The sequence below is a fragment of the Mesoplodon densirostris genome, chromosome 20, assembly GCF_025265405.1.
Source record: "Mesoplodon densirostris isolate mMesDen1 chromosome 20, mMesDen1 primary haplotype, whole genome shotgun sequence".
In the NCBI taxonomy this organism is placed as follows: domain Eukaryota; kingdom Metazoa; phylum Chordata; class Mammalia; order Artiodactyla; family Ziphiidae; genus Mesoplodon; species Mesoplodon densirostris.
This window is the reverse complement of record NC_082680.1, coordinates 23,262,289-23,276,336: the sequence shown is the minus strand read 5'-3', so window position 1 is coordinate 23,276,336 and position 14,048 is coordinate 23,262,289. Positions and strand designations below refer to the sequence as shown.

The window sequence follows — 14,048 nt, the reverse complement described above, 5'->3', positions numbered from 1 at the left end:
GTACAAGAAAAAGTGTCTCTGTATTTGAGGATTACAAGTGTATGAAAAAGCAGAAGAGAGAAACTGGGAGCCTGCATCAAACTTTAACGAAGAAAGAGATGCCTTCCTTTTAATGAGCAGGTAAAGAGGGTACGTGGCCTTGAAAGAATGAAGTCTGTGGTGTCTGTTTCTTCTGGACTGTACCAGTAAGTTAACTCCCTTTATTCTCTCATTTCTCTGCAGAGGTAATATATGAGTTTACAAAACACTAAAGTTGGGTCAGTTATTTGCATTATGAAAGAATTCTGTGGTTTCCAAGGAGATGTGACTTCCTGAGTTCTTAAGGCATTTGTTTATAGCTGATCAATGAACAGATAAACGAGAAACAGGAATTCAAAGCAAAATCTTAGCCACTGCTAATCAAAGATAGGCTCTTCATTAAATCATAATGTAAATAAATTGGATCAAATTAGCTGATCTACTGATATTGTAATTAAATACCTCCCATATAAGATAAGATATATCTATATGGAAACCACTCCTACCAAATCCATTGCCTGATATTTTAATGTTACTGTTATATTTAATTATTAAAATTATTGCAATTATACACATTAAGCAAAAACTAGGAGTATGTGCAGGTCTAAAGAGAAGAAAGAGATGGAAGTGGGCTGTAAACCTTGGTGTGGCTCAGTAAGTGTTTGACTCTTCTTTTTAAAAGGAAAACAATACTTTTGCTTTTTCAGAGTGGGACATACGTGGAAATAAACATTAGTTTAGGTCTCTGGTTTCTAAGAGTATTTTGCTGTCCTTATTCACTGTAGTTTTGTTCCATGGTTTTATTTCTCAGAATGTCCAGGGGCCTAGGTGCTCTTATATATCCTGACAGCCGAATACATGTCCTGACTCATAACAACCGGGAGTACAAACATGCCTGCTGGTACTGTCGGGGGGAGGCTGTTCAGAGAGCGCTCAGTGGGTTACTCCAACAGTGTGGAGTCTCAGTACACAGGATGGAAGTCACTGGCATGTTTCATTGGACGTCACCTCTGACAGCTTCAGACTGGTCCAGAGCAAGGACAGAAAGCCTTGATGGTCCCCACTGCAGAGCGGCCTCAGAGGCAATGGGTGCTTGAGTCAAGTAAGCACAGTCCTGCAAGCTCAGCTTCTATACTCTGACGTCCTCACCTCCTCTCCTCTCAGCAGCCGCTGCCTCCCGTTTCCTCCCTGTGTCCATCTCCTGACCTTTACTACTTTCCTTTACTGCTACTTCCCGACGCCTCCGACTGCCCAAAGACTTCTCACTACTGCTGTCTTTCTCCAGAACTTCCTCTTCACCCTCGGGCTCCCGCCCATCAAAACCCTTACCAGCAAGGACTGGGTTAAGCAAAACAGGCGGAACAATGATTTGTGTCCTCACCATCACCAATTCCTCTTCCGTAATCTTGGTGGAAGGGCTGAATGGACAGGAGCACGGCTTCAGTCCTAAACACGCCACCTCCCTAAGGTGTTTCCAGTGGCATTCTGAGTCAAATGTGGCAAAAATCGGGGCAAGTGCCTCCTTCCCACTACCCATTTTCCTTCTCTACATAAAAGATTTTATGGCGTTCTGCTCCCTTTCCTGTCTTCCCAATGCAGCTTCCTAGAGCTTAAAGAAGGAGAGTCTGCCTTGGTCAAGTGTGAGACTGTTGTGTTCAATAATCTCCATTCTCTCCCTACAAGTTAATTGAGAAAAAACTCCTTAGCCTGGCACTAAAGGCCCTCACCACCACGCCCATACCCTTCACTTACAAAGAGTCTTTAAAAATAATGCTCTGGTTTTACAATCCTGGATGGAAGGATGTTAGGAGGTAAGTGAGAAATGATAAAGACAGCATGATCATAGGTTGTAACCAAACGAAACCAAACAACAACAACCTGCCACACTCCGTATTTTTTATGCATATATATATAGAGAAATGTATATAGAAAGATACACAACAAAATGTTAACAGTGGTTATTTCTGGACGGGAGGAACATCTACAATTTTAACCCTTCAAATTTCATTTATGGTCTCCTTACTTTTATAACGAATAACAAAATGGGTCAGGCATTATCATTTTACAAAATGAAATAAAAACACAATTTTATAAGTTTAAGTGTAACGAGAAGATTCAAGAAAAAAGGATGGGCCCATTTCTCAAATGCAGATGGGCTCAGATTGTTATCATACGATCATCATACTTCTGTCTCCAGGGATGGTCCCTAAAATAGACTGAAACCTTTGATCTCCCCAAATAACAGATCCAATATCCAGCTAGACAATCCCTCAGTTCTGTGTTAGTTTTACTTTAAAAAAAATACTGCAGGACTGGGTCTCTCACTTTTATCTTTTACATAAAGAGCAGGCAAGGTTTCTTGCTGATCTGTTCAATCACTTTGAAAATTAAAAGTGAAAAATTTCCTGCAGATTGTGTATCAGCCTCTTGGAACTTTACAAAGAGGCACCACCTATAGAGCACACTATCTACTTAACCATAAACCGGTGAGTATTTATGCTGGTTTCGTACTATCAGTTTGAAGGAGTGGGCAGGTGAAGTCTTAGGACCCCAGACAATGTAAATAAAACAGGGCTGTATCACACGCCTTTCCACCCATGCTCTTTGCCATCTCTATCTGAATGATCTGAAAAACCTCCTAAGCGACCTGTGTGCATGTCCTCCAAGTATAAACAAAGAAGTCAAATATCCTGGCTGATGATGCCATTATTTATTGAACTAAAATACATAAACTGTTAAAAGTCGTCACTCTTATTTTCTGAAATAATGACTTAGAATTAACTACACCAAAACTAAATAAAACTGTCCAGTAGTTCAAGTTGGTCAACTACTTAAGAATACATTTTAGAGTTAATGGACCCTGGCCATCCAAATCTGATACTTTAAAGAGTTACAGTGAAGCCTGATTTTCACTAAGTAGTGACCTGCCCTGAAATCTTGCCCTTACAACTTGATGCGGGCCTCTGGGGTCTTTAATAAACCTTCAGAGGTTTGATTTTAAAGTACCTCCTAAGGAATATCTTAACAACAGTGATAGCCAAAAGCACCTGTGGGCCGTAAGTTAGGTAGTATGGTATGGTGAGACCAGCAGTGGATTTAGAGCCAATTAGGTTTAAAATGAGCCATGTGACTTTGGGAAGGAAAGTAAGTATTTTACACACAGTTCTTAAGGGAATAGCATAGTTGCTCAATAAATGTTTGTTTCCTCTCTTCCCATGCATTTAATAAAAGCCTATGGATCATTCAATCAACCACCTGAATTCCAGCAGCTCAGGAGCTTGCTGGACTCACTTGAGACCTCAGATAGTTAAGAAAGACAGCCCAATAGACATGTCTACCACCACTCCTCTGGTTTCTAGCAAGGTATCTGTGCCACCTGAATACATAGCGCCCTCCATTAAGTGCAACACAGAGAGACCGTGTGAAGGGTTGTGAGAGCCAGATATTACTTCTGCCCGTTCAATCTCAGTGGGCATCAGAACTTTGTCCCAAAGACAAAGAGGTGAATGAACGATTCTGAAATTCAAAAATCAGAGATACACTTTCATTCTATGCATGCTAAAGGCATGGAAGGATAGACACCAAAACGTTCACGGTGATTGTCTTGGGGTGGTAGAATTTTAGTGACTTATTTTCTTCTTTATATTTTCCTGGACTGCCTAAAAATGTTTTTCCTCTCAGAAGCATGTACTTTTACCATCAGAAAAAACTACAACTACTTGCATCATGAAACATAAAACACAAAAATGCAAGGGAGCTGCTTTTCAGAGGAAAAACAAGTCTTGCCCTCCTCCCCATAGAACACCCGCAACTTTGTCTTTCCCTTGCCTCCCTCTGCCCTGCTTGGTTAGGTCTTCCTCAGGCCCAGTCGCCATCTTTCTAGATGACCCCGCTCGAGGACAGCAGGTGTGGGATACACAGCCCCCGGTCCTGGTGGCACTCAGTGCACTTTCAGAGCAGGGGCGGGGACTATAAAGACACCCTTGGTTTTCCAAGCAGCACATGCTGTCTGTGCACGCTACCCTGGAAAATGCAGGCATGCTGGCTCTGTTCCCTGGGCACAGGGAGCTTCAGCCCAGGCCCTGGAAGGCCCCTATGCCACAGAGGTGATGGCTAAGAGATTTCATATTTGCTGAGTGTTGTCCCTGGGAGGGCACTTGCCAGGTACTTTAAAGGCTTATCTGAACTTTCACAGGATCTCTTCAGACGTAAGTCAGAAAGTTCACTTCCCGAAGGCTGGGGTCAGTACTGGGCAAATGGGAAATTCCAGTGGTGTGGCAGGAAAACTAGGAAGTGGTCTGATGATTCACCAAAGGCTTATGTGCTTACTAGGTGTTTAAAAGTATCACTCTTATAAAATTTTTAAAAAAAGAAGCCATTAAGACAATCCAAATATAAAAAATAAAAAGTATCATCGTAGAGAGCACTGGCTTTCTTTGGGGGGAGGAGATGCGTGTGAGGCTAGGGTCAGGGAGGAGAGTGAGTCGTAAGGAGAACTTAACTTTACAATTCCTTGCTCTGCTGGTGATTCTCAAAAATGACTGTGTATCAGAATCACCCAAAGAGCTTTTAAAAATACAGAGCATAAGTCCTAGAACGGACCCACAGAATCAGAATCCTCAAGGCTGGACTACAGGAATCTGAATTCTGCGAAGTTCTATAGAGCCTTTTGATATTTGCTCCGTAAATCTGAATTGAAAGGGGAGGATCTGTCTGACCTAAGGGCTCTGTTAAGCATTGGCTGCTTCCACCTTCTAATGGCATTAGAATATGGTATGCTGCAATGTAAACAGATCAAGAGCATTTAATTAAATTCAACATTATGACAAAACTTACCAAATTAGACACCTGAAGTATGTGCATTTTATCATATCCCAATCCTACTAATGAATGCTGTGAATTTTAAAAGTTCCAAATTTAAAAGCAGAAAATGAAATCTGTGGCATCTTAAAAAATTCCACGTATTTTTCTAGGTGCTAGGATATCGAGTATACAAAAAGCAGAAAAACTATAGGTCTCACAACAAGAGACAAACATACATTCTTCTATGCACATAGTAACAATCACTGAGTACTCACTATGTGGCCCCTCTTCCAACTTTTACATGTCAATTAATTAATCCTCACAACCGTACGGGTATGTTCAATTATTGCCATTTTATAGTTGAGAAAATTAAGGCACAGAGAGGTTAAGTCATTAGACCAAAGTTACAAAACTAGTAAGTGACTGGTCAGAATTTATTAAATCCAGGCTCTATCGCTTGATGCATTAGACTGCTCAGGCTGCTGTAACAAAATACCACAGACTGGGTGGCTTAAACAATAGAAATTAATTTCCTCATAGTTCTTGAGACTAGAAGGCCAAGGTCAAGGTGTTGGTAGGTTTGGCTTCTCCTGAGGCCTCTGTCCTTGGCTTGCACTGTCCTCACATGGGCCTTTCCTCTGTGTGAGCACACCCCTTATGTCTCTTTTTCTTCTTATAAGGTCACCAGTCATATGATTAGGGTCCCCCCTAATGGGTTCATTTTAATTTAATCACCTCTTTAAAGACCTTATTTCCTAATATGGTTACATTTGGAGGCAACGCCCAACTGGGGGGTTGGGACTTCAACACATGAATTTGGGTGGGAGGGACACAATTCAACCCCAAACACCTGATGACTGTGAAACCTCAAGAAAGTTACTGAAACTTCCTAGGCCTCAGCTTCTTCACCTGTAAAATAGTGCTACTGAGAATCAAAGGAGAGAATTCATGTAAAATGCTTATTAGCAGAGTCGTCTGACACACAGTATCATCATTTTAAAGATGAAGAAAACGAAACTCAGAGACGGTGACTTGCCCTGCGTTCATCTCTAAAGCGGAGTTCTTATACTTCAGAACACTATTTTCCTGTATAACCAAATGTATAATCCAGCACAATTTTATATAATTTATAAATTTTATACATCGCTTAACGTCCTGCTTTTTGACAGTATTTTTCTTTATTACATAAAAGGGAATAAGAGAAGGAGAAGTTCAAATTAATAAGAATTCAGTTAGGGAGGTATACTACTTTCATGGGATTGTATATGAATGTCATTCATCTTTTCTCCTAATTTGTAAAGACAACTGGCTATAGCCACCCAGTGATGACACCTCAGAAGATCAAACCCTACTTTTAACTATCAGGAATGAAAAGCAACTCATTTTTTTGTAAAAAATTAAGATTGTCCTTTACATTTGCCTAGTACTCTACGTATATTAACACCCATTTAATCTTCAACACAATCTTATAATATCGTATCTAGCTCTCATAACAATCATGTGAGGAAGGTATTATTCCCATTTTTCAGCAAGGGAACAAGAGCACAGCAAGGTCAAAGGTTTTTCTTTAAGTTGCAATATCTGGTTTCCTCATTTTTCATGCTTGGCACAGAGCAGGTGTTCAGCAAATAAGGCAGACGACTTGCGGCAATCTAGACTAAGCTGCAAGGCATCTCTTTTATATCCTTTATATGGGCCAAGTCTCCTGACAACTTTGATCACCACCAACCCCTTGGATTGACAGCTCTTTTAAGGCAGAAACCACGGCCCCCTTCTTCCCCAGTGTCTAACACACCTGGTGCTCATTGAAGTTCAATATTTGAGAAATGAGAGTTCAAGTAAATATTTGTTTGTATAATAGACTCCTAGCACATCCCTCCTTTAGTGATGGCAATGAGTACTTTTCAGCCACCATGATATAAAAAACATCAACAAAAAGAAGCATTTATAAAACCTCTCTCTCATGGCCTGAAACAGAGAAGCCTACAGGCCTTTTCCAACCCCCAAATCCTATGATTCCATCACAGTCTACTCCTGATAGGTAGTTAAACTCACCACCTCTAGTACCAATTATGGGCACAATGCAATTGGATTCACCAGTACTGAATCACTACAATGTTCTTTCTTAGTTTGTGGTGTGCTTCAGGGAAAACAACAATTTTGCATATGTGACAGAAAAGTTCACAATTTCCAGAGGTAATTGTAATGGATGATAAGGTCGATCTCAGTGGATGGTGTAATTGCGGTCCGTCAAGTTCCCTATGTCATAAAAAGAAGCTATATTAAGAGAAACCAGGCCAACTTATTTTCTCAGGAATACACTGGTGTTTGCGTTTTTTTTTTTTTAAACCTTCAAAGTCTGTTTGGCCATGAGCAGTCAGGCAAGTTTTGACCCTGACATGGAAACTATCTGACCACTTCTGAGCGGTTCAGTACACAGGGAAGGGTGGTAGGCGGAGCCGGCCAGAGCAGTGCTCTAAACTCTGCTCGAAGCTCTCCTGCAACTTCAGGGACTTGTGGGTGTCCAGTTTGTTCATCTATCTTGCTTTCATGTACCCTACTGTGAACTGGCCATCACCTCTCTGGCTAACTACTTCACAGAGCTGTTGTAGCAAATTTAGGGGGGAAAAAAAAAAAAACCAAACTCTCAGAAAAGAATTCAATAAAAAACTGAAAGGATACAAGTATTGCATTACACTTCCTGTCTGAATTAATTTTTTCAAAATACTCTTGAGATGTGAAGCAGGCAAATTCACTAAGTAAAGAGTTACTCTAGGTTGTCTTTTCTAAGTGAAAGTATCCTACAAGTACTCTTTTCTGATGCCTTAAAGAGAGAAGAAATTTCAGAAAGAAATGAAGAGGCATACAAATGGCATAATTCTGCACATAGCCAAATTAAAATACTCAATTTATCGACTTATCATCACTAATAAATATTTACTAAATATATGCAATATACACAGCACTGGGCTAGATGCTGTTTAGAATACAGAATTAGTAAGAAATGTCCATACATCCTCCTGTAGTACAACTGTACCATAAGATGAAACTTTTGTTTAGATTTCCCAAATAAACAAAGGTTTTAAGTTTCCCTAGGAAGAACAAAATTTTTTTTTCTCTATTATGATTTCCTGGCTTCATAGAAAAACTATAGAACACACCGAGGGAGAAACTCTTCTTTTATTTATTAGTTTCCACTGATAAGCAACAGCTTTTCAAGAGTGACTGAGCTAGAGAATGACTGTAATTTCCACAACAACCCAATTAAATCTGACACGCACATGACATGGGGGAGAAAGGAACCCATGTGCCCTTCGATTTCAATAAGAAAAGTTGAAGCATATTGTCAGGGAAAGCAGGAGGAAGATCAAGATCATGTGGCTTAGAAAGAAGATCAAGAATGATAGGACGGAAATATTCCAAGTAACAGCAAGGCACTTGGGATTCCTTGAATGCCCTGCCGTATTCGATCACATACGGCCATGCACTGAAAGGAAAAGCTAGAGCCTATCTCACGCCTCACTTCTGCTGCTGACTGAGCTTGAGAAAGAAAATTAAGACAACATTTTCAAGTTACTCAATCAAAGGCAGAAATTGTAGCCTGGACATTTAAGGGAATAAGCTCATTAGGTGGGGTAAAAGACTTGTTTTGCAATTAGTCAGTGTCTTTACCCAATTAATTTAAAACGGGAAGCCCCGAATTTTCTTAAAGCTTTACTGGTATTAGTTTGTTAGAACTGACCGTTCTACTATATAAATTCTTTGTGTATGTTTACTTCCCCTCCTAGATTTATGGCCAAACTGTTCTCAAAAACAGAACAAACTTCTTGTTATCTGCTTCTTTCATATTTAATATTCTATTTGCCTGAAGCCACAGAACTGATATTCTTCAACAGATGAAGTCAAGTGAATGCTGAGAACCAGCACTCATGGTCCAAGGATGGGGAAACGAATAAGGATTTAAACCCCAAGGCAAACAGGGCACACTCACGATAAGGTCAAGATCACATTAAGGAAACCTACAGCACTTAAAACGAAATCTTGTAGTTATAGTTCTGATCAAGCTGAACCATCTTTTGGGACAGCCAATCATGAACAAGATTGCTGTATTTGGAATTCAGACAGCAAGAAAAGGCAGTCTCTTCTCAGAAATTGAAAATGACACTCAGCCAGCTCTATGTCCCATGGTGTAATCTCACATAAAGTACTTGAACAATTCTTAGTTATTATTTTTTTTCCCAAAATGAAAAGTAGATCAACTTACATGGCTCTCTGGCAATGAACTGAGGTACAGTGTTGGGCAGAGGAGTACTAGGGTTTGGAGTCCCTACTAGTTTGTTCTTGGCCATCTTCGTGTTTGCCTTAGCAAACTCTAGTCGTAGTGTTTGTGGAATTTCAGGATCGAAGCGGATGCCCTTTGGAAATAAAGAACAAATGGAAGATGTTTTCATTTCCTTAGAGTCAAACCGGAATGGTGACAAAATAAACACACCAGTAAACCCGGCCAATCAGAAAAAAAAAGTTAGTAAGAGCTCTCATTCTCACTACTCACACAGAATACACGAAAACCCATAACACAGCATGTCCACCAAGTCAAGGAGATTTAGTCTACTGTATTAAAAATTTAGTTGCATGGTTTTTCATCTATTCCTTTTCTTTTTGGACTAAAACTTTCAGGTTCAAATTTTAAATGTGGACCAGCAAATGCCTAGCATAGTTAAAAACGAATTAATGGCTACCAATAAGAATGAATTAACGTAAAGCCCTGTGTAATACTGAAAAACTAATTAATGGCTACCAATAAGAATGAATTAACATAAAGCCCTGTGTAATACTGGAAAAGTCTAACACCTGAAATCGTAAGAGGCAAGGCTTTGACCAGTGTTTAAAACAATGTTAATTCTTCAGTGCCTTAGTTTCATCACCTCTAGAGGGGGAAAATTCCCATCCCTTTCTAACTGGAGAGCTTTCATACTGGTGATACACGTACTCTGAGTTACTAAGTAGACAGGAACTAAACAGTTTTAAGATTTCAATATAACTAGTATTACTTAACTCCAGTTAGCTTATAAATTTATAGGAATGTCTTGATGTGGTATGGTCCTGATTTTGATTATAGCTGGCTTACTAGATACATGGATAGACAGACAACAGATTATACGGGCCAAAGAGAGGGTAGTAATTTCAATTACCTTTAACCCTATTATTGCAGTTTACCTAAACCAAATATATTCAATAAAATAAATCACAAACACTATAAAATACAACATTTAGGGCAAGATAAATGTATTCTGAAACCCTCCCACCATTTAAGAATGCCTCTATTACTGAGCATAATGAATAATCTCATGATATTTATGTCCAATGCTATGATTCTGGACCCCAACAATAGTATCAAAAAGACACCCGAGTATAATAGTATGGTGCATAAATGTGCATTCAGAACAGACTTAGGTACCATGTTTGTTTGTATGGCATGTTCTGAAAAAGGAGTGAAGTTCTGAAAATGAGGATCTTAAGAACACAGGTTCTCAGTTTAGCACCCACATGGGCCTGGGCGCCCCAAGCCCCTTTCTTCCTTTTAATAGCTTGAAGACAAGAGCAATTTCTACAAGAAATTAGTAAGAGTCTCTAACTCTGTAGACCATGATGAACAACTCTGAACTTCTCAGGCTCAACTCCAAAGATGGGAGGAAGAGCCTGTGACTTGATGGGAGCAGCAATAAGAGAAATAAGGGGGTTGGGGGCGGGGAGCGCAAGGAAAGCGAGGCCCTCAGGGAGGCACAACTACAGCCACAGAGCCGTGACCCACAGATGTCCTGGAGTGGGTGAAATTTCCAACTGAAGGTGCAAACAGGTGCGGGTGGACAAGAAGAAAAGGAATCCTCTCGTGCAGCCCTAACCAATGACGAAAAGTGAAAAGGGGGTGCCAGCTATATGAAATATAAAAAGAAATTCTTTCTTTAACTGGTCTCAGTTTTCGTTTTAATTTGAGAAACCTCAGTATTATCTTGAGATAAATGTACATAAGGGGAAAAAGACAAAGCAGCATCCTGAAGCAGTGTTTGCTTCCATTCTCTTCCACTACGAGCATTTCACTCTACCTAAGCTGATAGCAACAAGAGTAAATATTTCCAAATACGGATCTGAAGAGCTGTGGCCTTTGCTGGGAGACGAGCACAGTCCCCGCTGTCATTTAAAGGTCTGCTGTGGAAGGGCTTGCATATTCTTGTCACACCCCATCCAACTACATACACATAGAAGCAACTTGCCATCAATTTCCAAGTGTCCTCCTTGGCACTTAACTCCCCCATCCTTCCTGTGAAGCAGCAGCTTTCCTAATAACCCTGAGCCCCCATCCACGTGAGCAGCATGGGTAACATGAGAAGAGCATCCTGGGACCTGTCAGGGGTCCTCTGGAGTTTCTAGTCTCAGAGAATGGGGCTGGACATCTGCATTCTATGCCTCAGCTCTTTCACTGACGTGCCAGAGCTGTTCACCGAGGCTCCATACAATGTGCCGGCCTCTTACACAACCTGGTCTCGTGACTCAGGTCCTAAAACATGCTTAACTGAGTCTCCCCTACTCCCCACCCCCGTCTTCATACCCCTCCTCCCTGTGTGAGCTAAAATAACACCACCATCAGGTTCCAAATCAAAGTTCCAGCTCTTTATTAAAAAAAAAAAAAAAAGCTCAGAAGTTAAAATGACCTAATTTGTTTGGCAGCTTATTCAGAGGCCGGAGGCTTAGAACACAAGTCACATTCCTCTAACATCTTTAGCAGCAACACCATATTTGGTAATCAATATCCTGCTCAGCTCAGTTTCTATCCAGAGGGACTAGCCAAGCCAAAAACATTTTAAATGTTAAAGGATGAAGAAGAGGAGGCAGAGTGGGTCAGGGGTAGGGAGAACATGGAAGTGAAGAGGAAGAATGAGGGGGGAAAGAGGAAAAAGAGGAAGACAGATAGGAAGGAGACAGGAAAACAAAACAAAACAAACAAATCCCCTTGTGCTTTTAATTAAAGCCCAGTAAGATTATTCTCCGGCCACAGTGACTTCTCATTAAATGCTGTCAGGATAAGATTACTACTAAATCCAAGGGGGAATCTGTGCCTTTCAAAATCAACTTTTTCCTCTCTTGCCTATAATGCACCAAAACCCTTCTGATAAGTGAATAAAAACGTTTCTCTTCCAATTGTAAATGGTGTCTTATTTCCTTGGTGTCCAAAAAGGTCAGTTTCTAGATATCAGTATGATATCAGTTTGAGAAGTTACTTAGAAGCAGCCCTATCTGACTGGCTATAGGAACAGCCAATAGTCTCTCCAAGATGGTCTAGAACACTGTGACCAAAGCAACACAGGTTTACTGTGATCTACAAAGGCTAAACTCCCTACCCAGGGCAAACTCTGGGAGATAGAAAGTACCCTTAGTAGCCTACTATACCTAAGAGTGTATCAGGGCAGTAGCAAATCCATATGCCTATGTGTCATAGACTGAATGTTGGTGTCCTCCCCAAATCCATGCTGAAACCCTAACTCTCAATGTGATGGCATTCGGAGGTAGGGCCCCTACAAAGGGGGATTAGTGCCCTTGGGAGAAGAGGAAGGGACTCTAGAGGCCTCTCTCTCCAGGAGCACATACCAAGGAAAGGCCACGTGAGAACACAGTGAGAAGGTGGAATCTGCACAAACCAGAAAGAGGGTCCTCAACCAGATACTGAATCTGCTGGCAACTTGATCTTGGACTTTCTAGCCTCTAGAACTGAGAGAATTAATGTTGTTGACGCCACCCTATCTGCGGTATTTTGTTATGGCAGCCAGAGCTGAGATACCTTAATAACACGGTTTTCTTTCCTGCACCGTAGCTCCTAAAATACCTCACAGCACCTCTTCCTGAACTTTCTACAGTCTCATCAGGTAACTCTCCTCCTCTCCACCAGCCTCATCCCCAGCCCCACCTTTTCCCTCACTGCAAGTGACTCAGCCCATAGGAACACTTTTCTTCAACCACCCTGGTCGATACATGTGATTATTGGAAGTCCTAACAGTTCAATCTCAAAAGCTACAGAGAGCAATTGGAGGCTTGAAGGACAATTCAAACCCTGCATTTGCATACTGTAATGCTCTAAACTCAAACAGAGTATATTACTGCATTTAGGACTCTGTTGAGGGAATTTTTAAAAACCCTCTTTTTTCCTCCTCCTCTGTCTCCTAAAATTAAAGCTTAAGAACTCTCTGTAAATAGAAAATCTTGAAAAAGAGAAATTTCTGAATTGTAGACCTAGACCCCTCAATGCAAATTTGTGCTTCCTATTTAAATTGAATTAAGATTCTCAGCAAGTTACAGAGCTTTAAAATGCCATTTTATTGCTCTACAAACTATATCAAAGGCCGGAGTCCTAGAAGGATAAGGGAAGAGCTAGTATATAATAAAACACAAGGAAATGGGCAAGGTAAGAGGAAATCACCAAATCCTGAAGACCCAAGCCTACAGGAATGTAGAGAGTCACTGTAAATGAACTGCAGCTCTTTCAGTGACTTTCTGGAAGACAAAATGGAGAAGCTATTAATTAAATGTGCTGCAAAGCTCAGATCCCAAGTAGCTCTCCTGTTTCTCTAGCTGTGGTGATACTGGCTTTTTATACACATAGGCTGTGTTGGAAAAGATTTATTGGCTGCAAATCGTGGATTTGGAGTCATATGATTATTCTGAACATAAAGGTTCAACACCATTCCAACCCCTTAGTAGTGTCACTGGTATTAATGTCATGCCACAAGAGTGGGATAAATATTAGTAAGGAGTTTATTCATTGAATAATGGGGAAAAAAAGAGAGAGAAGGGCTATTCTAGAATGATTAAAATACCCTTAGAGGCCTACCCTCATATGCAATGTGTGGTCCTTGACTGAACAACCAGATATAAAAGACCTCTCGTGGGAAAGTGAAGAAAGCTGAATACAGAATGGGCATTAGGTGATATCTGGGAATTGTCCATTTTATTAGGTGGGATAAAATGGTAATGTAGGAAAATGTCTTTAGTTTTTGTACTGAAATACAAAGAAGATACAATGACAAAATGTCCTAACATCAGGTATTTACTTTAGAAAGTTAGAAAAAATGGAAGCAAATGCAGCAAAATGTTAAGTTGGTAAATTCTGATGGATTAATGGATGTTCATTACTATGCTCTCTACCTTTTGGTATGCTTGAAATTTCATAATAAAAA

The 14,048-nt window shown here is 40.4% G+C and overlaps 1 protein-coding gene across 4 annotated transcripts in view; it reads right to left on the bottom strand.

The window, feature by feature from the left end:
* Positions 1-14,048, bottom strand: part of RBPMS (RNA binding protein, mRNA processing factor) — a 187,452-nt gene that overhangs the window by 60,824 nt on the left and 112,580 nt on the right. For all 4 annotated transcript variants that reach the window (XM_060086101.1, XM_060086100.1, XM_060086103.1 and 1 more), the window contains exon 5: positions 9,086-9,236. In XM_060086101.1, coding sequence (XP_059942084.1) covers positions 9,086-9,236 — 151 coding nt within the window. The remainder of the gene's footprint in view (positions 1-9,085; positions 9,237-14,048) is intronic.